The sequence below is a fragment of the Lissotriton vulgaris genome, chromosome 7 (assembly GCF_964263255.1).
Source record: "Lissotriton vulgaris chromosome 7, aLisVul1.2, whole genome shotgun sequence".
NCBI lineage: Eukaryota > Metazoa > Chordata > Amphibia > Caudata > Salamandridae > Lissotriton > Lissotriton vulgaris.
The window spans coordinates 1714968393-1714993023 of NC_141695.1; the positions used below are offsets into that span (position 1 = coordinate 1714968393).

At 44.4% G+C, this 24631-nt stretch overlaps 1 protein-coding gene across 1 annotated transcript in view; it reads right to left on the minus strand.

Moving 5' to 3' along the window:
* The window catches only part of SCNN1A (sodium channel epithelial 1 subunit alpha), a 125690-nt gene that overhangs the window by 60684 nt on the left and 40375 nt on the right, over positions 1-24631 (minus strand). The window contains exons 2-5 of the mRNA XM_086932878.1: positions 6326-6642; positions 4040-4310; positions 824-1017; positions 430-539 (exon numbers count right to left, since the gene is read on the minus strand). Of these exons, the coding sequence (XP_086789004.1) occupies positions 430-539; positions 824-1017; positions 4040-4310; positions 6326-6633 (883 nt within the window). The 5' untranslated portion in view covers positions 6634-6642. The remainder of the gene's footprint in view (positions 1-429; positions 540-823; positions 1018-4039; positions 4311-6325; positions 6643-24631) is intronic.

The following is a 24631-nucleotide window of genomic DNA, read 5'->3' on the forward strand; positions in this document are numbered from 1 at the left end:
TGCTGTTTTGACCTAGGCTGGTCAAAACAGCTAGTGGAGAACATGCGAAAGTGCCCAAGACGGTCAGCCAAACAGTCATGCGCACTTAGAGAGTGCCACCATTCCTCCCCCCTGCTCTGCCCAGCCCAGTCCCGCCCCGCAAACTGCCTCAGCACAGAAATATAAAATGGATAACAACATCGCTTATCATTTTATTTTTTCCTTTTTTTGCAGTGCTGAAAAGCAGTGGGGAAAAACACATCTGCCTTAGCGGCAAAGCCACATATGATCCTAACACATGCCGCTGTTTTATTCCCAGGACAAGAGGCAAAGGTGTAAGGAAAATACTGTAAAATCACAGGCAGCTCCATATAAATAACCATAAGACATTGCATGTTAAAGTCATTACTTCCCCTAAACGCCCTCCAATTTCTGATCTGACACACTTACCGTTTTTGATCCCCGGCATGGATGATGCCCAGGAATCATTCCCAGTAGTGCGGTTTTCATTGAACGTGTAACAGTTCCCATAGAGGGGATGGTGAAAGTGCGTGTAATTCCTGCAAGAAAGAGGCAAGTTGTTGGCTAGCGCTCAGTTTGGCGAGAAGTTGCAAAATATCAAGAATGAAGACATAAAATACTCAGCCTCTCGGTCACCGACTCCCCTATGCTTTTGCATGACTTCCCTACTCAGCAATCCTGTTCCAAAATACCCTGCACTTCTCACCCATGGCCTCACCTAAATCCATCTGCTGTACTCTCTCCACCCCTCTTCTGAGCTCCCCAACTTTTCCCCTGTCCTTATCGCCCCGCACCCTTTTTTACCATTTTGTGCTCCACTCACCCTTCCGAGCAGGGGTTATCGTTGAATCTACAGGCGAAGATGAAACTCTCAAATTGCTCCTCATTCAGTGGGGTTCCAGAATACGAAGGGACCCTAGCCAGGATGTTGATGTAGTGGAAGCGATACCACTCACGGATGGCATCCACCCCGGAAGAGTATTTCTGGTAGAAGCAATCCTCCCCGCTGTCATTACACTGGAAGAGTTTTAAAAAGAGTTAGCCTTGCAAATAACAGCAAGCTAAAAACCAGCAAGGGAAGAGGTAAGACCAAAATGACCAACAAGCCAACCCTGTAATGCTAGTTTTCTTTTTTAATCATATTCTAGATAGCACAACAATGTTTCCTGGGAGCCCCAAGTTATCGCCACCCATTTTTGACCAAATGGATATCTCTGTGATACTTCAACTGGGGGTGTGGCATTATCAAGGCATGACATAAGAGTGGAATATTTTCTCTTGCTTGCAGCACCAGCCAGAAAAAATGTTCAGATGTTTATTATATTTGAGCATATTCATTGCCTGACAATGTTGAACTAGCTGTGTCTGATGCAAGCAGTCTGCTGGGCCTGATGCATGTGAATTAATGGAAAAAAACAATAACTGAGAAACCACATTGGAAAACAATTATAGAAGAAAGACAATTTTAAGGAAATACAAATACATTGAAAATTAAAGGAAATATAATTTTAAGGAACCATTTAAAATCATACACTTGGGTGAAGATTAGGGGTGGTGTGGTTTTTTTGGGTTCAATAATGGGTGATGTTTAGGGGTGAAGAGGTGTTTTTCGGGGGTTTCAGATTAGAGGATGGGTGGAATTTAGGGGTAGTGAGTGTTTTAGGGACAAGGCATGGGTGAAGTTTAGGGTGGGGAGGGCATTTTAGGGTTCACAGATGAGGTATGTTTAGGGGTGGTGAGTGGATGGGTGTAGTTTTGGTGTAGTGAGGGGCTTTAAGGTTAAATGTTTAGAGTTTAGGAGAAGAAATGGCTTTGAGACTTAAGGTATGGGTGTAGTTTATGAGTCACAAACGGGTGGCATTTAGGTGTGGTGAGGGGGTTTTAGGGTGCAGAGATGGGTGGAATTTAGGGTTAGAACCAGCTCGTAGGGTTCAGGGATCCCTGGAGTGTAGGGGTCAGGGATTCGTGGAGTTTGTGCATTGCGAGGCATTTTTAGGGGGCAGAGATGGATGGTGTTTGGGGGTCGTGATGGTTCGGTGAATTAAAAGCTTCCAAAGTAATTGTTTGACAATCTAATAGATCTAAATCTAAAATAATGTAATGTAAACGATTGAAATAAATACCCTCAACAAAAATGTTTCTGAAAGTAAGATCAACTATCATTTCATATAAACCTTAAAAAATAAGTATGCAGAAGACCTTTTCTAAAAAAAAGAATTAATAATTGGTTTCTATAAAATCGTAAATGCTGTTCATCCAGAACATTTGCATGGAACCATTTAGATGAAATTGTTTCTCAGTAATGGTATTCCATGGAATAATTTTTTTTATGAAATCACATACAATATTGGATTTCCCAGGAAATGGGCTTAGTTAACAATCATCTCTTGGAACCTTTCTTTATTCAATGTATTGCTTCATATTTTTTGCGGCTAAGACCTACCACAAGGCAGGCTTGAGGACAAATTGATGTCACCCAATAGCATGGAGTAGGAGCAGGAGGAGAATCCCTGGGAATGTGGGCACCAAGCCAACTGCAAATCAAGAGACAAAAGCCCATCCTAAATTGATTGATCAGTCCCTGGAGGCATCCTCAGAATCTTACCACCAGTGCTTAATTTGAGCCAGTGGTTTTCGGACCTCTGCACATGCACTTAATTGTCATCACCGGCGCTTGTGCTGGTCTGCTGCAAGGTGGCGCTGTCTAGCTAATTTAGGGATGGCCACAACAACAGTTAATGTACATTAAGAATTATTATTACCTGCCACCCAAGTCATTCTTATAGTTTGATTGGGGCCTGAGATAGCCCGAATTGTCACAAATTGTAGGAGTGTGATGGTTAGTAGTTGTGCTGTTACTATTACTGGTCCTTGGATGCTTGATTCCGGTCCAGGAAAGACATGGCTTGGCAGTTCGGGCTGGACTGTTCCCTTGAGGCACAGGGTCAAGACTGATTTGCATATGGCTGGGTCCAAACTGGGGTGGCATGGGGAGCAAAAGAATGATGGATTTAACCCAGATCTCTTGACTGGGGGTGAATGTTTTGATTTGTTCTGCATTCTGTCCATCAATTGTGTGTCTTTTGGTTACTGGCAGCACAGCAGGGGCAATGTGTGGTGCAAGCTGCAGTGGCCTCCTGATGAGATCCCTGGAAATTATTTATTTTTTTACAAATTATGTAATGCTTACCGCATATCACGAGTGCCCACTCCCTCATCATGCTAATGTGCCCTCCTTCTCTGGATGAGAGAGACCGGTCTCTTATCGCCACACAAGCCTATTCCCCACCCACCTCATCCCCTCGTCTATGCCACACCATCGTGTTTAAAGTCCTCTCCGGGCAGCCAACTCCCAGTTCTGTCATTTCCATGAATTAAGTATAGGTTGTCTCATTTCATACCCGAAGAGACCAGGTTTGAGGACTGACTTTCCATCAAAAAATATAAAATATTGTTCAAATAGTGTCCCAGTGTTTTTTTCCCAATTAATTTATTTCATCCAAAAACTTATTTCATCAAATATTCACCTGTCATCCATAACTTTGTATAAAAATAATAAAATTGGTTATTTTATAATTGTAAACTTCCTGTGCATTTTAGAAGGCTGTCCTTCTGCAAGTACATATGTCCATGGACAAGCATGCACAATGCCATCGGGTGATGATCTACAACATATGGAAATGTAGAGATGGAGGAGGACATAGGAGTCCTTAATCTCAAACAACCCTGTTGGATGCAGTACAAGCCAGCCATGCTAGACACAAGAATGTGTCTGCCAAGTAGAAAACCAGTCCTTAATAGTTCATAGAGAGTAACGTTGGGCACTTCCAATTCAGTCTGCACTTCTTGAACCCAGGATGCAATCCAATCATCTCTTGCAGGACCCATCCACACTCTACCACCTGTTGGTATTTCATATCATACCCCCTTAGCAACACAAATCTTATATGTTATCATCTCTGTATAACTCAACTTTCCCATAGCTGCCCCAGGACTCAGTTTCTACCCCACCTTTTCTCATATTTTCCCTATCCCTCACCAATTTGAATCCGATGTTCCAATCTTTACGTTTCATAGCCAGTTCCTCTTCATTGACTGATGTCCTTCTGCTTCTCTTAACACGACTTTCTGCCGTCTCTTCATGTCTCAGTCTCTCTAGCGGGAAAGCGTGGAGCATAGAGGTGTCGCGTCGTCTCCTGGTGGCCACGTTTGGCAGGTTCATCTCTGAACTGTTGTAGTGGTAAAGGTCATACAGCGTCTGCTCTGTTAGTTTGTCCAGTGCCTCCAGGTCTTCTTGCACTGCAGTGTACCTAGAAGTACAAGAGCATCAGAGGTTACTTTCGCCAGACTCAATATGCCCAGGTGCATTTCTGTGGACCTCCTGCCTACAGATGTTAAGGTGCTGGGCTAGTGAACTGTGGGGTGTTAGGGTTTTCCTATAGAGAATGAGGTGTGGCAATGAACGACCACCTGGGATTTGAGCTTGTTCTTGGACAGTGAGCTTCTCCAAGTTCATCCCAAGCTTTTCGATGCTCAGGTACTGATAATGTGATTTCTCATAAGTAATGTTGTTCTTGGCTACATAGGACCATTGATACTCTGAGTACAGCCCGGGAGAGACATATGGCCGGCCTGACCTTTACACGTGGCCCCCTGATCAACAGCAGAATAGGACTGCTGTTTATTCTTCTCAGCCTTAACAATAAAGGATGTTTCTAATGGTTAATTGGAGTTAAAGAATGGACGTAACTAGGGTGCCCTGCACCGCTTAACTTTAGGAACAACTTAATTTTTAAAGACATCTTGCAGCAAAAGTGCGACAATACGATAAAGACTCTTCAAAATTCAAAAACTTTATTTAATTAACATGCAGGACCTTTTCACCTTATGACATCAGATTATATCAGTGCATTGAGAAGAATTTAAAATTTATAGTCTTCAAATATCAATTTAGAAACATTGATTCTTTCACCCTCCAGTGACAACAATGCCAATAGTGAACTAAAGAGGCAAGTAAGTTGCTATCTGCATTCTTTGGGTGGTTTGTATCCATTCATACATGAACAATATTATAGTTTATTAAATCAAACACAGGACAAGGCTGTGTAGAGCATACAGTTCTGTTGGGTAGGACCAATTGCTTTGGAAAATGCTAATACATAATCAATTAATCTCCAGGGAATCCTAGTACATTGTAGAGGAATCACAGAGTGTTCTGGACCTAATTGAGCGTCGACGTTTCGACCCTAATGCGCCTCAGTCGGTGGTCGCGGCAGGTCTTTATCAAGACAGGAGGTGGACGAATGACACACATCACGACTGATTTCCGGCTTTGGAGCAAGTTTTATCTGATCGTCTCCACGACGGATAGGACCAGCAAATGAGTGGTAGCACATCTGGCAAATCATTATTCCTGATTCATACTGTCATTCGTCCACCTCCTGTCTCTACAATGTACTAGGATTCCCTGGAGATTAATTGATTGTTGGCCTATCTATCATCTTTGTACATAATTTTATTTATTCATTTTCACTGTATAGCACTTGAGCACTTTTTTCACCTACTGTCACTGAACCGTATCTATGTTTGATGGTCTTACTTTGTACTGATTGTTTTGTTACTGAATGAAGTAATTCAGCACAAACGAAATTGAATTCTAAATATAAATACCTATGAATTCAACACCTGGCTATGTCATTTATTTTTTTGCTTGAGCATGGATTACTCAGTTGCGTATGTGTATCAGAGAGTTCTTATTTTTGTTTCATTTGCATGTATTAGCATTTTCCAAAGCAATTGGTCCTACCCAACATAACCATTTGTTTGTTTAATCACCAATACCCAGGTTCTGAGGGACACAGGGTTACCCCTTTTTGTTTAATTGTGTACAGTATACATCCTGAAGTCATGTATTTTAAGGTTCTTTTAAATATGTGATCATGAAGAAAAAGTTAAATAAAACAATTGCCTAGGATCACATAATTTGGTAAAGTAGGGAAGGTGGGATTAATCCCTGGTTTTCGGTTACACATTGTGCAATTCAGCCACTAAATGTTTAAGCTACCCTTCCCCTACACTCCCCTTACTGTCAATCCCACTCCATCCACCCAGCCCAACCCCACCTTGCTGGGATCAATGCGCCCCTCGGTCACATCACAGACAAAAAATGTTGGCCCCAGGGAAAATGTTTGTGGGTAACTATGATCTAGAAGCACAAATACCTTTGAGGTGATGAGCCTGTCCTAGTGGACCTTCAGGCTGTACACGTTGACATGTTTAACATGAACTCCTCTATACGGTTCGTTCATTCGCATAGACCACCCACCTGTATGGATTTAGCGTGCACACAGTGACGGCAGGGAAGAGTAGCTTGTCCGAGTTGACGTTTATGTTGATGCTGACAGGGTAGCTGAAATATTGCCCAAAGAGAAGTCCAAACTGCCAGTAGAGGAGGCCGAAGGTGGCGATGAAGAGCACCACCCAGAAAGCAGTTTTCATGCGATTGTTGGGTGAGCAGGCCAAGCGGATGGTGCCATGAATGGTCGTGTTGTTACAGAAGAACTCGAAGAGCTCGCGGTAGGACGAGTAGAACTCGATCAAGCCCTCCTTCCCTTGCTTCTTCTCTTCCGACATCTTGGCTCACTGCAAGGGGAGAAGAGCGGATATAATCATGGTCAGAGGAGGAAGATAGTATGGCGATGATACAGCAAAGACACAATATGGTGGCGCCCACCTGTAGACCTACAGATGAGACAAAATAGAAAGAGGAGACCCCCGCCAGCTCTCAAGGACGGAGGAACCGCCTACTACGCAGCCCATTCCATAACCTGCTCATTGCAGCTCATGGACAACACCCCATGGATGCCCACTGTGGCACAGGAAAGCCTCTGCTTCTGTCATTCAATTCACTTGTTGTTCTAGGAGCCCACGCCACACAGTGGGAGAGACAGCTGGTTATCATCATACCCTGCTGTAGCAAACATTACCCGGGGGACCCCTGAAGAACTAATTTTTCTTTGCAATTATCTCAGTAAGATGTTTCATAGAATCAGGTATTGATTTAAATACTTTTTTATGTATACAAGTGGCTGCACTTTACCATACTGCACTTGTTTTGTGGGTTTTATATTAATATTCTGATGTGTTGACTTTCTGATCATTTTCATCTGGCACCAGCAAAGACTACAGGTGTAGCCTTGGCAAGATTGATTTTTGGTCATTCGTTTTTAGCAAATATATGCAGCATAAAAAAATGACAAACATATATATATTTTTTTTAAAGGAGTGGCCCAGCAGTCCAAGAGCACCAGGAATGGCGACTCCTTCGCATGTGCTTGTGCACATGTGCTCAGGCCAAACGCTGTCACTTTTGCAAGACAGCTAATGTATAAAACTTGCTGAGTTGCTGCCCCATGGTGTAAGGTCTGGTGGGTGGAAGCAAATGTGAATGAAACAGACAAATCGATGAAGTAGACTTCTCAAAAAATCCTTCATGTATGTATATTTATTTTATTAGGTTTATTTTGGAAGTCATAGGACTGGAAAGGCAGCTAATGCGGTCTCTGTTCCAGCCTAACAAGCATTGGCAAAGCAAATAGGTCTCACCGCTTTTGACCTATTGACTTTGCCAGTGGTTTTTACTAATGCTGTGTGCATCGCTAAAAACAAAATGCAACTTCTGGTTCATTTTAAAAAGAGGTATAAAAAAGCTCACCTCGCATCCCCACATACACGTGGGAGAGCAAGTAAACACAACCTCCCATGGAGCTGAGAAACACCAGAGAAAAAGGTATTTTCCTCATGGGAGTTGTAGAAGGAAAAAACATCCATGAAATGCATTGTAAAGAAGCTGTAACCTGATGGAGGGTCACACAAGAAGAGGACGGAAAACCCTAAAAAAAAGATGCAAGTAAATGAAACTAACAAGAAAGCCAACCATTAGTAAGCAATGGGCTGTCCTAAAGCCGACTAAGTATTGATATTGGCCACAATACCTCTTGTATAGTAGTTGTCTGTAGGTGGGACCAAAAATGACCCCCGCTGGCTGACTAGGAAAAAACTGTGGAAATTGGTGTTAGCGGTTGTCTCGCACAACCCTTGGGCACTGGTGCCACTGCCACACTACTAATAGTTGGTCATTTGCATTTATTCATACTTGCATGGTATTGGTGAATCTACATTTCAATATGAAGGAATAGTTCACCTAGAATGTGAACTTTTGGACATCTCAGCCGCGCCCTTATACCTAGGACATGTACCACCACCTGCATTTACATGAAGGTTGTGGCAACCAAGTGGCTCAAACACTCTGGATGTTTAGGGAGACCCAACACAAGCTGATGGACTTTGATAGCAGAATCATTGGTTTTCAAGGCACATGATCAAAGAAGCTATTCTGCTGACATGGAAGGCATTAAAAGGAGCATCTATGTGTGATCAGCACATCAAAACATATCTGTGGCATGTTGGAGTCTTGGAACAGTCCGCTTAGGGTTAGGATTGGTAGCACTGTCATGGTTAGCAGACATGTCTGCTGACTTTGCCAATTTTGGCAGATTGACATCATGTTACATGAAAATTGCTGTAATGCAATCAATGTGATGACAATTTTGTGCAACAGATAATTTGAGCCACTCTGATGTACCTGTTGGAGGGTTACTCAACAAGTGTTTTGGTTCTATAATGATCTGGAGACTTGAAAGTTCTCAATTCCACTAGACGACAGTTATGGCATTGACAGTTATGGCATTGTTTGGGCCATGTTAACATATTTTCTACATTACATGCAAAATCGTTTTTATAGTCATCCCAGTGAGTCGGATGTGTAATTTCCATCTATCCTGTAGCCACTTTGACATACTGCCCTTGAAATCTGGCTTTTTAACAGCAATTCTGACAGCAATAAAAAGCATTATGCCTCACCTGGGAAGGCGTAGCATTTTGACACATTACCAGATCTATGAGCCAGGTTTGCGCTATAGAAGGCTGGAAAAAGAAGATACATATAAGACGTGGGGGCACAGCGGCATGGCAAGGATGGCATGGGCACCACTGCAAACCATGGAAATGCCACCCCCACCCGCTGCGGGTTGGTTCATGAAACATGACAATAAACGGGGTTCACTGGGCCACTCAGGGCTCTGGACCCTGGTGCCACTGCACCGGTTGCAGGGTTGATAACCAAGCCACTGTGTGTGCGAAATACACAACCCTGCAACTCCCATCTGAGTGAAATAACAAATCCAGTAGTGATCAGAGCATCATGATGGGGTACACTCACAAAACTAGTCATTGCCAGCCCACTGCATTGTGGGAATTGAGGCCATGTCTCACCACAATTGGACTACAGTTTTACTTTACAAAGGCTTGTAGAAGGTAATGATGCTGTCCCTGGTTACTGGTCATCTGGTAACTTTATCAGGATGCTCTTGCTATACTTGAGAGGCTCTGTAACCACTCTATCCTGATGTAGAACCTATGGTTGTTGTGACATGCGACAGCCCCAATTTACAACATTTGTAGAACTATTGTTTTTGGGACATGCGAATGTGAAAGTGCATCACTCGTGTTGTGTGTATTTCTCGAATTTACCGTTACTTTATCAATGTTGATTTGCACAAAAGTGACCAATTAAGTACCTGAGATTGATATAAATGGGTTTTATTTATATTCGTGTGCATGTTTATCTCAAAGGGATACTGTGAAAATCTGGCATAGATCCACCCTTGTGGACTGTACTGGACACCTTTTAATGCTCCTATAACCTGCTATTTCACCTTCATAAACAACTGCCCCCACACACCTGATGTGCCTTCAAATACCTATAGATTAATGTTCTGCCGGTCTTTTGACAAAAATGGCTCCTTTTGCCCATACTTCACTGCCTTTAAAATAGTAGAACTCGTGCTTGTGGTGGCAACTGAGAGGCCAAGTGCTGAATGGGCATGCACACAGCAATTCCACCTCACATTCGAGAACAGGTCTGTCCATTGGTGAGCAGTGAGACGCTCACATATCTGAGGAGAATTAGTCTGCCACCGAATCCTCGCCCTAAATTCTCCCAAGTGCTTAGACACGCCTGAATTTGCAGTAGGCGCTGTACGCGTATATGCTTTCACCAAACTGGTTTTCGACAGCCTCCACTCGGTTGGGACAAAATATCTCCATCTGACTTTGAGTGAATGAAATTGAAAGTGGAGAGAATAAACAAGCCTTCTCTGGAACCCATGCTGTACCTAGCAAGTTGGAGAGTTGAGGGCTAGTGAGACAGAGGGCATTCGTGCCAGGCAGAAGAACAGCCCCGGTGGCCATGAGAAGAAAGCTAGAAAGGGTCGGGCATTCCCCGAAAGGACCTTCGCATTAGTGCAAGTATATGTGGAATTGATTAATTACTAAAAATAATTTCATATTTCCCTATACTAATTCACCACTAATCCATTTTGGGTTCCGGAGTAGCATGCTACTCGCCGAAAAAGTCCTTGGACCCCTCGTCAGGGGGAGTAAGCGCTATATAAATGCATTTACAATTACTGTACCAATGCCAACACAGGGAGTATTCCATCGCTTCCTACTTCAATATACTCCAAAATAAAACTTCATTCCAGTAGGCTCAGTATTGATGCGAGCGAGGACTACACTTCCCAGAATGCATTGGTTTGTTAAAGGAAAGCCCAGGGCTGGTAAACAGTGTCTTAAATACATGGAGTCAACTGGTAACTTTACCGTGCAAGATACAGTGGCCATGCACCCAGCTACCAAGGGGAATGGCACACACTCTTAGACCCCCAGACTTTGGACCAACTAGTTCAAACCCTCAAACGACCCTTCGTTTACAGCACCGTGGAATGCCGCATACAAAATGTCTGGCTGCATTATTTATTTATTCACTGAGCACCCTCGAGTTTCGAGAGAAGGATTAGGTGGCCGCCCACGGTAAACAAAATCTCACCGCGCCACTGCAGGTGTGTGCTCCCAGGGAGGTAGGCTGCAGGGCCTCTCGCAGGGCCTCTCGCAGTGCATTGTGGTCGTTTTAGCTTTGCATATTTACATACACAAGTAGTAAAATAGAAGCCTCAGGTTGGGTTGAACTTTGGTAGCACTTCTTTTCTTCAGAAACAGTTCACATATTATGGCCCTTAAATTTCCAGAAAAATGCACGATGTTTCAACATTTTAACAAGCATTAGCAAAGCCAACAAATCTGATATTGGCTGTTAATGTTGGTTTTATTTTCTCATGAGTTTCACAATAAGTTATTGTTATGTAAGCTGCTCAGAATCTCATTTAGAAGTTGATGGGTCGCTTGCCACATTTATATTTATTTATAAAGTTTTATATAGCGCGAACATGACCATCGGGGGTATCAGAGCGCTTTACAATATACGAGGCAAGAGGGTACATGTAAACAACCAAGAGTAACTACAGAGAGGATACATATATATGAAAGATCACTGCAGGAGAAAATTAGCGAAGTAAAAATTAAAGTCACAGGTGTCCGAACCTCCTTCAGAACCTTAAGTGTCCAAAATGGTAAGCACAGCTAAAATTTCACAGTCAAACGCGATCACACATTCTCCTGAGTTATAAAATGTGAAGGCCGTAATATACAGGGCGAAAATTCACAGACATGAAAAAGGCCTAGCATTCAAGAGGTCTCATTTCGCCCCACACCCAGTCCCAACCCCGCAGCAGAGAACCACACACTCATTAGACCGCCTCTGACCCCGTGCTGGCAGAGAGCTCTGCTGAAAGTGCATCCGTGTCGCGGTCCCCCACAGCAAGAAATAGTGACAGAAGCCTTGCCCTAAGTTGGGTGAACTTCGATCACTGTGAGCAAGAGAACCTGGGGTGGATGGGACAAGGGTTTGAGGCTAGAGAGCCTGCTGAGGACAGGCATCGGAAACGTGGGATTTTCTTACATATACATGAGGTCGGTGAACCACGGGTTAATGGTAGGGCTTCTGGTCCATCAAACCCTAAAATAACCCCATGGTGTCTAGTACATTAATGCATGATTATGTTCTCCATTGCGTTACCTCATGCCTTTTACGCCTCAAAACAATGCAGCAAACAGAATGCCTGCAGTCTCGCAGAATTATTTATTCTACAATGAGTCGCCAAATTACTCCAATGCGTTTCAAGAGGAAGAGGGTTATGCTGCAGCCAGTGGTTAACAAGAATAGGCAAATCCAATATTCCTTGCCTATGCGAGATTTATTGGCTTTGTCAATGGTTTTTTTTGCCATGTTGTACAGTAGCACAACTTGGGAGCAGCACGGCTAAATTAAAAAAAAAAAAAAAAAAAAAAGCACTTTGGCGCGGTCAATGCTGCCCACTTTATAGCGTTTTTTTTTTAAGTTTCATCCATGCTGTACAGCAGCCATGTAGCTTTACAACATGGTAAATAAAACATTGACAAAGCCAAATAGCCCTACTGTTTTTGGTTCTACACTTTCAGCCATGCTGCATAGCAGGTGAGCATTGCAAAAAACACAGATGATGGACAGAATGCAGAACAATGTCTTACATTCACCACAGTACAAAGATCTGGGCCTAAATCCAACGTTTTTTTGCACTCCACACCACCCTAGGTCAGACACTGGCTATATGCAAATCAGCCTTGACCCTGTGCCTCATGGGAACAGTCCACCCCGAACTACCAAGCCATGTCTTTCCTAGACCGGAATCATGCATCCAAGGACCGGTTTCTGGCTATCAGCCTTCTTCAGCCTGGATAGCTTAACTCCGGTGATGTGGAGAGCCTGGGACTCACGTCTGAGCATACCCAGCCCACTCTGGGTGAAAATTGCAAAAAACACAGTTGGACAGAATGCAGAATAATGGCTTACATTCACCCCAGTACAAGCTGGTGAGCTGCAGTACAACATGGCTAAAAAACATTGATAAAGCCAATCGATCTTGGATAGGTGATACCTATTGGCTTTGCCACTGCTTGTTTCCAAACCTGATGCAAGCAGTCTTAAGAACCAAAATGGATGGGTGGGAGGTGGAACAAGAATGTAGTGCTACGGTCAGAGCCGCTGTCTTCGGAACTGGGGACCCAGGGTCAAATCTTTGCGTCTGCTAAACATCCTGTGATTCTGGGCAAGTCACTTAGAGCCGGATTATGAGTTTGGCGGCCCATAGTACCAGTGAAATGGCGCCTACTTCCGCACCAGCGGCTCAACTGCCCTATTTTGATTTTGGCGGTCAGACCGCCGCAGGCCTGCTGCAACTGGCAGGGAACCGCAATTCCCCAGCCCTGTTGAAGGGGTGTGAGGCCGCAGTATGCTGGCAGTGCTGTTGCGACACCACCAAGCATATTACAAGGTTCCTCTCTGCCAGCCTGTTTATGGCGGTGAGCCTGCCATGAAAAGACTGGCGATGGGGGAACCAAGAGGTCTGCATGCACGAATGTCCTGCACGGCATGGACTTTATAGTCCATGCTGTGCAGGAACAGGCTTGGATGCTCCCGTTGCGGTGCCTCTTTAATAGGCACTACCATGGGAAGGCCAAAGAACCACCCACCGGACCAGGAGAAAACTCCTAACCTGGAAGGCGGTCTGACTACTTGGTTGGCGTTCTTGGAGTGAGGCGCTGGCATGGCAGCCCGCTCCAGGATCACAAAACTCGTAATCAGGCCCTCAATCTCGCCACCTAAAAAAATGAATGTGAACTGGTGTAATGTAATTGGTTCTCATGTAAATTGCTCCAAAACCTTTAGGTGGATCGAGTTTGTGCTATATAAAAATACAAAAAAAAGGATGAAATAGTAACTCAATAAAAACAAGAGCAGAGGACGGACACTAATTAAAAGAAATCAGTGGCTACTTCGTCCATGCTCCACAGACACAAAAGGAAGTAATGCAGGAAGTGACGCCTCGCACGTGGTGAAATTAGAAGGCAGTAAAGAAGAGTGACAATGATGCGCGCTGCCGGCAGGCGAGAACCAAACGTGGTTCCCTGTGACAAACTTATACTGAAAATACACTACTAAAATAACATCTACAGCTAAAAGCAGCAATCTCAAATTTCCCAGTTCCATATGTGAGTAGCTCATGCATTCTGTTATATTTACTACGGTTTATTCCATAATAAATTAAAGACTCCAAAAAACATAATGTAAAGAAAGCACATGCACTGGATGAGCTACTCATGAATGGAATCAGAAAGCTTGAGACCCCTGCCTCCAAATACAAAATCCACCAAATTCAGAGATTGTCCTGTTTGATGATATTAAATCTAACTACCATCACTTCTTACCTAGTGTAGTATGTTTGTGGGCAACTGCCTGGTAGTGTGCTTCAGTGCCTAGTGACATTTTTGTATGAAGATTTTATGTAGCATCACTATTTTGGCAGAGGTCTTGGATTCACTTTTTGTGGTCTGTTTTTTCCCAACCTTTGTTTTCACATGCTACAAAAAACACAACAGGTTCCAATTATTGGCAAGTGTGAGCCTGTAGCAAGGATCCTAAAGAGCTATGTGTTTAATGAAACAACTTCAGTTAATACATGCCTAAAATGTCTGCTCCAACAATTATGATGGCTTGGCCACTCAAGTTAGGGTGGAAGATACCCCCTCACTACTAGGAGTGTGAATGTGGTGGAAAAACGTGCCACGCAATTGGCAGGGGCTATGAGGGCAAAACGTTGTCATCCCATGTATTTGTTGCCCTTGACTCCATAATAAAAATGTTAAATTGCATACAGAGGTTACCCCCTGCCCCCCCCCCCAACCGGCCACAGTCATTTCAGTTGCCCTGCCATGGGCGAGACAGGTGCACACTGCAGGCAGATGCCTTTCAATCAAGAGAGTGCGCTCTGCGGGTGGAGGTGCAGACAGGCTGGTTGGATCTGCACTTAAGTGCAGTATTAGTGCACATGTTGGGTTGGACGGATGACTTTCTACGACCAATTCGACATGCGCACTGGAGTCCTCTCCTACCTGAACACCTAGTAAGCTGGGGATTACAACCACAGCCTCCCCGGTCTTCCTATGGAGCGCTGGTTTGGCCTGCTCAAACCAATCCTGGTGCTGTTCTCATGCAGTTTTCGAATATAAGCAGCACGGTAGCAGCGACTAAATTGGCAACAGAGAGGAGAGTAGACCCAGTCCAGCCCTGCACATGATGGAGTAGGCACGGTGGAGGGAGGTGAGGGGTTCACAGAATATGGCCAATCACTGTATGAGTTTATTGTGAAGCTATGGAGTGATGGGCCATTTTCTGTCCCTTGCTCTACTCTCTGCTGTTCCCTTGTCATCACACACAGGTGAAGGCCTGCAAAAGACGAGGGTCTAAGGCGAGGCAGCGGCTTTCTGGGAATTTATCACATCTCTTCAACAGTCACTCCATGCCTTAAAGTAAGCAGTGTACTCATCTGGCGCTGTCTGTTTCTGTTTTTTCGTAATTACTAAGATTCTCTGCGCAGGAGTTAAGATTCCGAAGAACCCAGAATCTGTGCCGAGCTACACGGCAGCTTGGTTATTGGTCCTCCGTTTGAGCAGAGGAGCGTCGCCCCATAAACAAGAGCGCCAGGCCAGAGCTGAAAAATACAAATGGTAATAAAGTTTATTTATTACCATTTTATTTTTTTGCAGCCGCCCTGAACTGAGCGTCACATTAGGGCAGGGCCATGGCTGCTGAGCGGTAGCAGGGAGCTTTATGCTTTTGAGTTTAAAATGGGCATATCTCTTTGGCCGGCCGTCTTGCGATGGCCCATCAGGCATGCACATTTACAACCTCTCTAAAGACAGCTGGGTTCGAGAAAGCAAAGGCCTCCAGTGCTCTTGTGAGCGCAGATAGCGGCCAGTCCCACCAATCCTAGCGTTGTTCTCATGCTGCGTGAGAGGAGTGCCAGGACTGGAATGGGTGTCGGAGCCTGCCTGCCTCTAGGAGAGAAGGATGTCGCGCTCTAGAAAAGGTCCGTTTTGTTTTTAATATGCTTCCCCTGCCTCACTACTGTTGGGACATGCCAGCCGCCACTGCTCGAGTCAAATAAAAATGAAAGCAAACAGTGTGTAACTTGCATTACAAAACACTTTCCCCTTTGTAGTGCACAGAACTCCCCATCCCATCTCGCCACGTTTCATGGTCTGCGGGGTAATTTCCTGCCAGAATCAAATGAAGGCAGATTTAGAGACTGCGGGCATGGATATATTCTATATATGGGCAAACTGCATGTTTATATTCTTTCTACAGCGCCACATGGACATCATTTGGAGGCATGCACGGCCCGTGCTGGGCGTTATACTGGGGCGGTGACGTCAGGCAGGGGAGGGTCAGGATGGGGGTTGTAAAATGCGGGATATGGACCATTAGAGGTAAGTACCGATAAAAATAAATAAACAAATTTCGTTGCCTGCGCTGCATCACATTTGGCGATGCAGCGTGGGCAACGAAATTCGTTTTATTTGTGCCTGTTTGGAGGTAGTCAGGGGTTTCAGCTGCGACCTCTAGCTTACTCTTTGCTACTCCTGGCACTTCCTTTATTACCCCGGACCTCAGAGGGGGGACAACTTCTGCCTTCTCTGGGACCAGGGGTCACAAAGGAGATGCCAGGAGTAGTGGGAAACAAGTAAGAGGTCTCAGCTGCGACCTCAGACTACCTAGAGATGACGTCCATGCAGCACCGAGATCGCTACACATCAGGACACAAGTCCTAAAAAAAGAAGAATTGGGGGGGGGGGGGAACGCGGTCACCGGAAGTGACGTCACGAGTAGCTTGCACCATCAGGCACATTGCCTCCCCTTGCTCACCCCTTAGATGCGATTGCATCTTAGAAGTCAGTGCGTGAGCAGCGTGCTGTGAACTCCGAGCTCCTTGTCCCAGAGAGGCCAAAGAGTGAAGGTCAGATGTTAGGCACAAGGGACGGGTCCACCCGGTAAAAAAAGTGGGGGGACGCCGTCCACCCGCGTGGTACCCAGACTCGAGCCCTGCTACACATTAAAAGTGTTATGCTGGTAGGTGTAATTCATGGATTGCATTGCGATCGTAAAAAATTTTTTTTTAAAGCTACGGATATATACATTTCCTGTAATCTGGCTACAGATGCTTGCTTTGGTGTCCTGGAATTCAGCTGCTCCCTGCAACGGTGCGAGCAGCAGCACTACAAGTAATAATTAAAGCACAAAATGTGCTGTGCCTGTAACTATTATAAATAGATAAATAAATAAATAGAATGATAGCATCATCATGTACATGGAAATTAAATCTGACACGGCCCGCGTTTGTTTGAAGTTGTCGAAACTTCGCCCTGCAAGGGAAACAAGCATTTGATTTCTGGAGAGCTGTTGAGTTGTGAAGGGACCACTGGGTGTTTTTCTTCTAGTGTATGGGTAGCCACTTTAAAATGTTGGCGATAGGTTCGTTTACATGGAGCTCCAATGACGTTCCCCAGCTACATCTCTTTTAACCTGCGTCATAAAGGCTGTCATGTGTTGCTAAATCAAGGGTGACGTCCATCAGGCAATTATTTTCAACCCTGATGTTTTAAAATATTGCAGGCAGGAATGAGGAACACAGAACCAGCTTAAACAAACACAGACAAAGCAATTTGTTTTTTTCTTTTGAAGTTTTGCTTATTAAAGAGCAGGAAAGCCTGGGCCAGTGAGGTCTTAGTCTACGGAATGCAAACCACTTGTCGCATAGTACAATTTGCACACCACAGTACTTGTTGAACATAAGTAATGCAGTAAGATATGGGACAGTTTTTAATGCATTTTAATATTTAAAGACAGGTTCACAATTACCATATAAATCTTCTGGATTTCTGAAATCTGCTTTAAATTGCACCATTTTCTACTTTCTTCCTAAATTTTTCTTGCGACGAGAGACCCCCCACTCTTTTGTTAATCGGCTTGCTCACTTCACTCACAACACACATTCTCAACTTTTATGCCTACCACTCTCAAACGTCACCGGCCGCCACTGCAATCAATGACTATCTTTCTTAAAACAGGAATTCAAGTATCACTGCCATGTTGGAATAAACTACCAGCACTTCAACACAACTGTTGGTAGTGACAATGTACCCCAACGTTGGATAAATATTCCCAGTGCTTACGTTTGAGGAAATTCCGCCATCCTACATGGATATGGTGAAAGTTCAGTCATGGAAAGCATCCCAAAAGTGTCTCTCCCCCAAGGCAGCCACTTCGGAGAAAGAAGGGGGGCTAACCCCCACCTCTATGTTTAAAGGTTCCATCCAATAAGTGATGCCACAGTAGGCCTCAAAACCAAAGCATTGTCAGAGAAACAACCAAAACATTGCTTTGTGCTTATTGCTGATGATTATGTAGACCTACAACTGGTTTAAACTGAAGTGTTTGTTTTTATCTACACTGGATGGCCCTTAAAATATGGCAGACTGACCTGTTCAAGTCAGTAGATTAATAACTCCCTTCTTTAATTGCCTTTTCATTAAACATCCCATAGTATTTCTTTGTTCTGCATTGGAAGCTGTGCTCTTAAATCAATGCCTTTTTTAAACAAAACAAACTAGGGTTTTTTTAACAGGAATTCCTCTGGTCAATCAGGTATGCCATAGGTGCCAGGAATTTCAGGGTACCCAGGTATAATTTGCATGCGAGAGCCACCATTTTGTATTAACCACTGATGGGAAATGTATGTCATGTTTATAACAAAATTGTGATGTGTACTGGGCATAGACACCTTAGAAAATCTGTTCAGAGTATGAAAAGAAATCTGACACACATGCAACCAATTGCCTCTCTGTGTTCAGAGCTGTGGAGTCTGCAGTTCATACATTAACTCAGAAAGAAAATGAGCTGCAGACAAAATTGTTTGGAAACAGAGTCATAATTGACCCCGTGTTTAGAGCTGTGCTGTCTGCAGTTCGTACATGAGCTCGGAGAAGGGGGGGGGCTACAGAGCTGTAATAGCTTCAATGTTTCTGAGCTATACTGTCTGCACTGCATACATAAACTCATTTTTTTCGGGTTAATGTATGCACTGCAGTCAGCGTAATTTAAGGAACAACAAATATATGGACACCTTTCTGTGCCCACACGCAGCAGCTCTGAGAAAAGGGTAGAGCCCCAAGTTTAATAACAATGTGACTAACACACATTTTAAAATAGAACCATCATTCTGATGATTCGGCTTTATAAAACAAGTTTACCCAAAAAGAAACTGAGAAGACCTTCACCTTTGACAGCAGGAAGTGGAAATGCTCATAAGGTGGCCTGCGTCACAACCCTGTGAATCAGTTCCGCCAATGTTTTTGGAAATGCTCATAAGGTGGCCTGCGTCACAACCCTGTGAATCAGTTCCGCCAATGTTTTGCAAAGGAGCCGTAAAACTACCACTTTAAACTTATTGGCATACAACAAGATTTTAAAATGATAAATCGGTCTAGAACCGGTTATCAACATGTTCTGAGTCCAGGGCCAGGCGGCACGCCTCTCCCCGTCCCGCCCTCGTGCCTTCTCTCCCAGTAGTCCGTCGTCTAATTGCGGCCCCATCAGGTCACAATGTTCTCTCGGATGCAAGAGGCCGGTTCCTTCCAGTTCCATCTGGCGGGCGCTGCCTCGGACTGAAACCTGCGTGGCCCGCTCCTCCGCCCTGCCTCTGCCCTCGCCTCCTCACTGCAGGAGCAGGCGTGCCCATCCCATCCGAAATTCATCAACTCAAACCGAACGACAGGTGGAACAGGGCGAACCCGGGAGCAGCAAATGAACGCCAGCCTGCCTGCTGCGACCCTCCCCAGGGATGCAAGGGTACCAAACCTAGCATCCATGCAGGTGCAGGGACCTCTTTCCCACCCGTAACTGTGTCTTTCTAGGTAGTCCTAGTATTTTGCCCCGAGTTCAACCTCATGGCAGTAGTTTCTCCAATTCAAAATTACTAGTTTTCAGCCCTTCCTAAAAATACTTGGGGAATTTACAACTTCCACCAGGACTGGAGTTGCAACAGTAAATAAGCCACCTGGAATATTGGGGCGAACATTGCTCTTTTCTCAAAATATTTTAAGGTGGCAATTAGAATTCTAAATTTGCCCTACCCGTGCCCCCAAACCCGGTGCTGACCTGAGGGCGCCCTTCAGAGCAAGAAACACAAACAGGGTATTTATACAGAGGCGCAACTAGAGCCACATTTCGGGGGGGGGGGGGGCGGTTGAATATTCAAGCCATAGGCAGAGTGGAGCTGCAGGGGCTCAACGAAGGGGTGAAAAACAACAAAGCCTCATTATTAAGCAAATGGTCTTTTAAAGACTAGTGAAGTACTCTGGTGCGGCTGTATGTGTGCCCGGGATGCCACACACGAGGGGGGTGGGGGGCTGAAGCCCTTGTAGTCCAATGGGCTTTGAGCGCCTGGCAGGGGCCCATTCACGTAGACACCCCCCTTACCACACACATATCAGAATGATGAGTTTCTCAGCAAACACAGCACGCCCATACTAAATTTTCCCTGCAACATTCAGCACACCCGGAATTTTACAGTAGTTCGTTTCATCAGGACAATCTGAAGAAAAATGCCCAGACCAGGGTAAGTGTATTTGTGGGTAGGCGAAACCTATTTTTAGGGCACAACTCGTAATAGGTGCTGTTTAAGACAGTTGCTAAATTCTGAACGTTGCAGATAGAGCGACAGAAGGAGACAGATAGAGAGAGTTGATGGTCAGTCTCAACACCGCAGTTGGCAGGGAAGCAAAGTAACACTCCTGGAAAAGAGGCCATGACCTTAATTTAACCACAGCTTTCTTGCTAAGAGAGTTGGAGTGAGCCGCGCTCTTCTGCAGACAGTAATTGTACACAGCGCTAAAATCCTTGTGCTGACTTGCAGGCAACTTTACAAGTTACCTCCTCATCTAAGGCACACCACAGAGCTGTAGACGAAAATGAGCAGATTTGAAACTATTATCCATCTTTACGATTATGGCTGCGAAATTTGCCTCTGCGTAATTTTACAAAATTTCAGGGAAATGTCATTTAGCACTATATTTGACACGGACACATTTTGTGCTAAAAATGGCTCAATAATCAAATTTGCAGCCGACAACAGCTGCTCACATTATTGTGTGTGTTTCTGCGCTTTCATGCTATAATATTGGCACAACAGTGGTGTAATTACACAATGTTGCCCAATGGCTTGAATATAAATAAAAAACATCGCAATATAAAATCCCCAAAATTATGCAAATTACAAGGGCATCATTTACATTTCACCCTGGACTAGGCATTGCTTTTCAAGCCAGTCAGAGGGGGCATAGGACATGTGACAGCTTTAGGGCTATCAATAAAGTCAGTGATAAGGCACACCTTTCAACTCCATTTCTGGGGGCGTGTGCAGTGCATTTATCCTAAAACAATCATTGGCAAAGTTGATAGGTCTCGGTTTTGGGACTTCCTAAATTTGTCAATGGTCTTTGGCCATACTGTATATCATCACCCACAGAGGATGCCTGTGGCCAGGGATGGGAAGCATTACAGAAGAGGAAAGTTTTCAAAACGACTGTGGTGTTTGATTGCAGAGTGTTTTTTAAAGAAGGTCGAGTTTAAGTTGAATACAGTCGTACCTCTGTGAGGAAGGTATTGGTCATCGATCACTTAAAAGCACTAGTAGTGACAGAAATTGCGTGCCACCACTTTAAGCATTGAGACAGTCGGAAGCATAGGAGGGGCTAGAGCAGAGCACAAACAGCCGTGGTGCTCAATAAAGTATAAACTATTTTTCAATAGCATCCACGTCTAGAAAATATCCATAAAAGTACCTAAATGTTCTCTCTCCGAGTTATCAGACCCTGATCTATCCTTGCATTGTTCCCACACATCATTTCAAAAAGCTTTAAAGATTGCAGAACATAGCATGATGTGTGTATGTACCATCTACCTAAAATCTGTACTCAACCTGACCGAGCCACAGCAGTCAACGCACGTGCTAGATTTAGGTTTGCGGAAATACAAACCCCCCCCCTCCTATGCTGAATCAACAGCAAACCTAAAAGCTTCAAACCATTGCAATGCCCGGCACACAAACTTAGCAGGATCGGGTCAGAAAAGCCTACACATGCTCAAGAGCAACATCTTAAGGGAATACAATAAAACAACATCTTAAAGGATAAAATGAAACAAGAAAAAAAGTGCTACTGAGGGAGCCGCTGGAATAGAGTGGGATAAGAAATATTACCTCAGTCACACCAGGAGCAGTGCAAGGGCAGTGATTAAGTTGAATCAATCGGTGCTTGGTCCCTGCTCCACAGCAAGCATCGGAAGGGACTTTTCACCTTCACAGGCCAATTAAGGAAACTGTATAGATGAGTGTGGCTCAAGTCAACAAATAGTAAGCAATGGGCGGGCTCCGGGCCCTTTTTGTAAACAGGGGTGCATGCTCTCAAAGGCTCGACCCTAAAAAAACTAGAAGAAGTACTAATTAGCTCAAGTGATGCATTATGACATCACATGGACTGACATCACAGAAAGGGATGCCATTGTCCCATCAAATCTTTGATGAGAAGATTGGGCCTTTTTTCCTTCCTCGCTTGCCACAGCCACCTCCTGAGACAACCACCCAATCTTAGTCAATGCAAATCCGGCAGTTCCAGCGATGCCTATGGAGCAACACCCGGCTGAAATTGCATGGTGTTTGGAATTCAAAACCTTTCAGAAGAGGTTGGCAGATGAATGCCTGACTTTAGGGCAGTTTATTTGGAGGCGGCTAAGCTGCTTCAATTAATACGGACCTAATAATTTACAGCCATATGAGTAACTCTCTCCAGTAGCTGGAAAACTAAAGAACAGATACGGTTTCTAAATTGCCCTAATTTTTACTGTGCCTCTTCTTTTTATGATATGTGACACCCAAATAGCCATGGACATCTTGAAATCACCAGTGCATTCTTCAAGTCCTGCACAGGATTTGCTCCAAGGTCAGCATCCGCATGCCCTCCAATTTTAGTATGAGCATAGCTTTTCGGCCTTGTTTTGGAATTCGTCCCAAATTTCATAAATTTTTCGTTTTTTTCCTCATTTACCACTAATCAATCAGCAGGCAGTTAGAGTGGTGAGCCTACAGTTTCCAGAAAGTAAGCGAGAAGGTGGATGAGAAATAGAAAAAGATGAGTAAGGAGGAGAAAATGAGAGTTTGGTTTGCAAGAGTAGCTGTAAAAGAGGAGGGTGGCAGAAGGAAAGGGAGCTGCAAAAATGTAGATAAAGGGGAAGAAGGGTACAGGGTGAAAAAAAGCAAATGTTACAATAGAAAAAAGAGAATGATTAAGATGTGAGAACTGGAGAAATAACCGCAGAGGACGTGAACATACATAAGTATGTAATACAGACATGGGCAAATGAAATAGGGGGAAGAGAGTGAAGCAGCAAAAGCAAGTTGAAGATCAGAAGCAGGAGTGGAAGCGTAATAAATTATAGGCAACGTAGAGGTGGATTAGATGTGATAGTAGTTGGAAATGCATGCAATGCCAGAGGCACGTTTGCAGAATACAACAGCAGCAGGAACCAGAGAGGCGGGAACAGGATTTGCAGAATACAACAGAGGAATCATCGGACAGCAGATCAAGTCCAACTGGAACCGAAATGGTGACAGGTGTACAGATGGGGAATGCCTCCTAAGTGAAAGTTGGAAATGTATGCAATGCCAGATGCAAGTTTGCAGAATACAACAGCAGCAGGAACCAGAGAGGTGGTTACAGCATTTGCAGAGTACGACCAAGGAATCCTCTGACAGCAGAACAAGTCAAACTGGAACCGAAATGGTGACCGGTTTACAGATGGGGAATGCCACCTAAGAAAAATGTCAGCAGGACTCGTATATTCTATCATTCATCCACCCATATACTAATCTCAATGAGTTAAGCACCTGCTGAGACATCTCTGTGAGATCCACATGACAGATGCTGGACCGGTTCATCTTCAGTGATCAATGGAATCTTGCACTATTGCTGCTATCGTGTATCAGTTCTGCAGTCAAAGGAAGCTTGCACTGCCATTACCTTCTCTGAGGGACAGCATCTTGTTTTGCTGCTCATGTGGTTTAGAGAGGAAGGCTGCTGCTGGATTTGCTTCTGTTCTGTGAGGGATGGAAGCTTGCACTGCCGATCTATGTATGATCTTTCAGGGTGGGCGTTTTCAATGCTACTTTCATGGTGTTCCTGTTCGCCGAGAGAAGGACGCTTGGAATGTTGCTGCTCCGCATTGTCTGTCCTATGGTGAAGAGCTGGTCAATGTTCCTGTTTTGTTAGGGAGAGAAGCTTGCACACATGATATTTGACCAATGGCACTCCAACGCAGGAACAGTCTCTAAGGGCTCCCATAGACTGAGCTTGACCAATGGAACCTCAACACAATAATATAAACTTTCAAGTGCTTCCAAATACTGTGATTGGCCGATGGTATCCAAACACCAAAACAATCCAATTCCAAATACGGTTACGGGCCAGTGAAATAACTGCGGTAGTAGAATACTGAGAGGGTTTCTAAAACTGGGCATGGACAGTCTAAATACAGTGCGCGTGCTTGCAAACATCAGACATGGCTGATGGAACCTGATCAAAATAACTTAATGAGGGTGAGGTAGGCCATAATGTGAGCAAGGAACATGTCCCTTCTGTCCCCCACTTGGTGGTAATGAGTGATAATTGGGGTGCAGTTTACTCT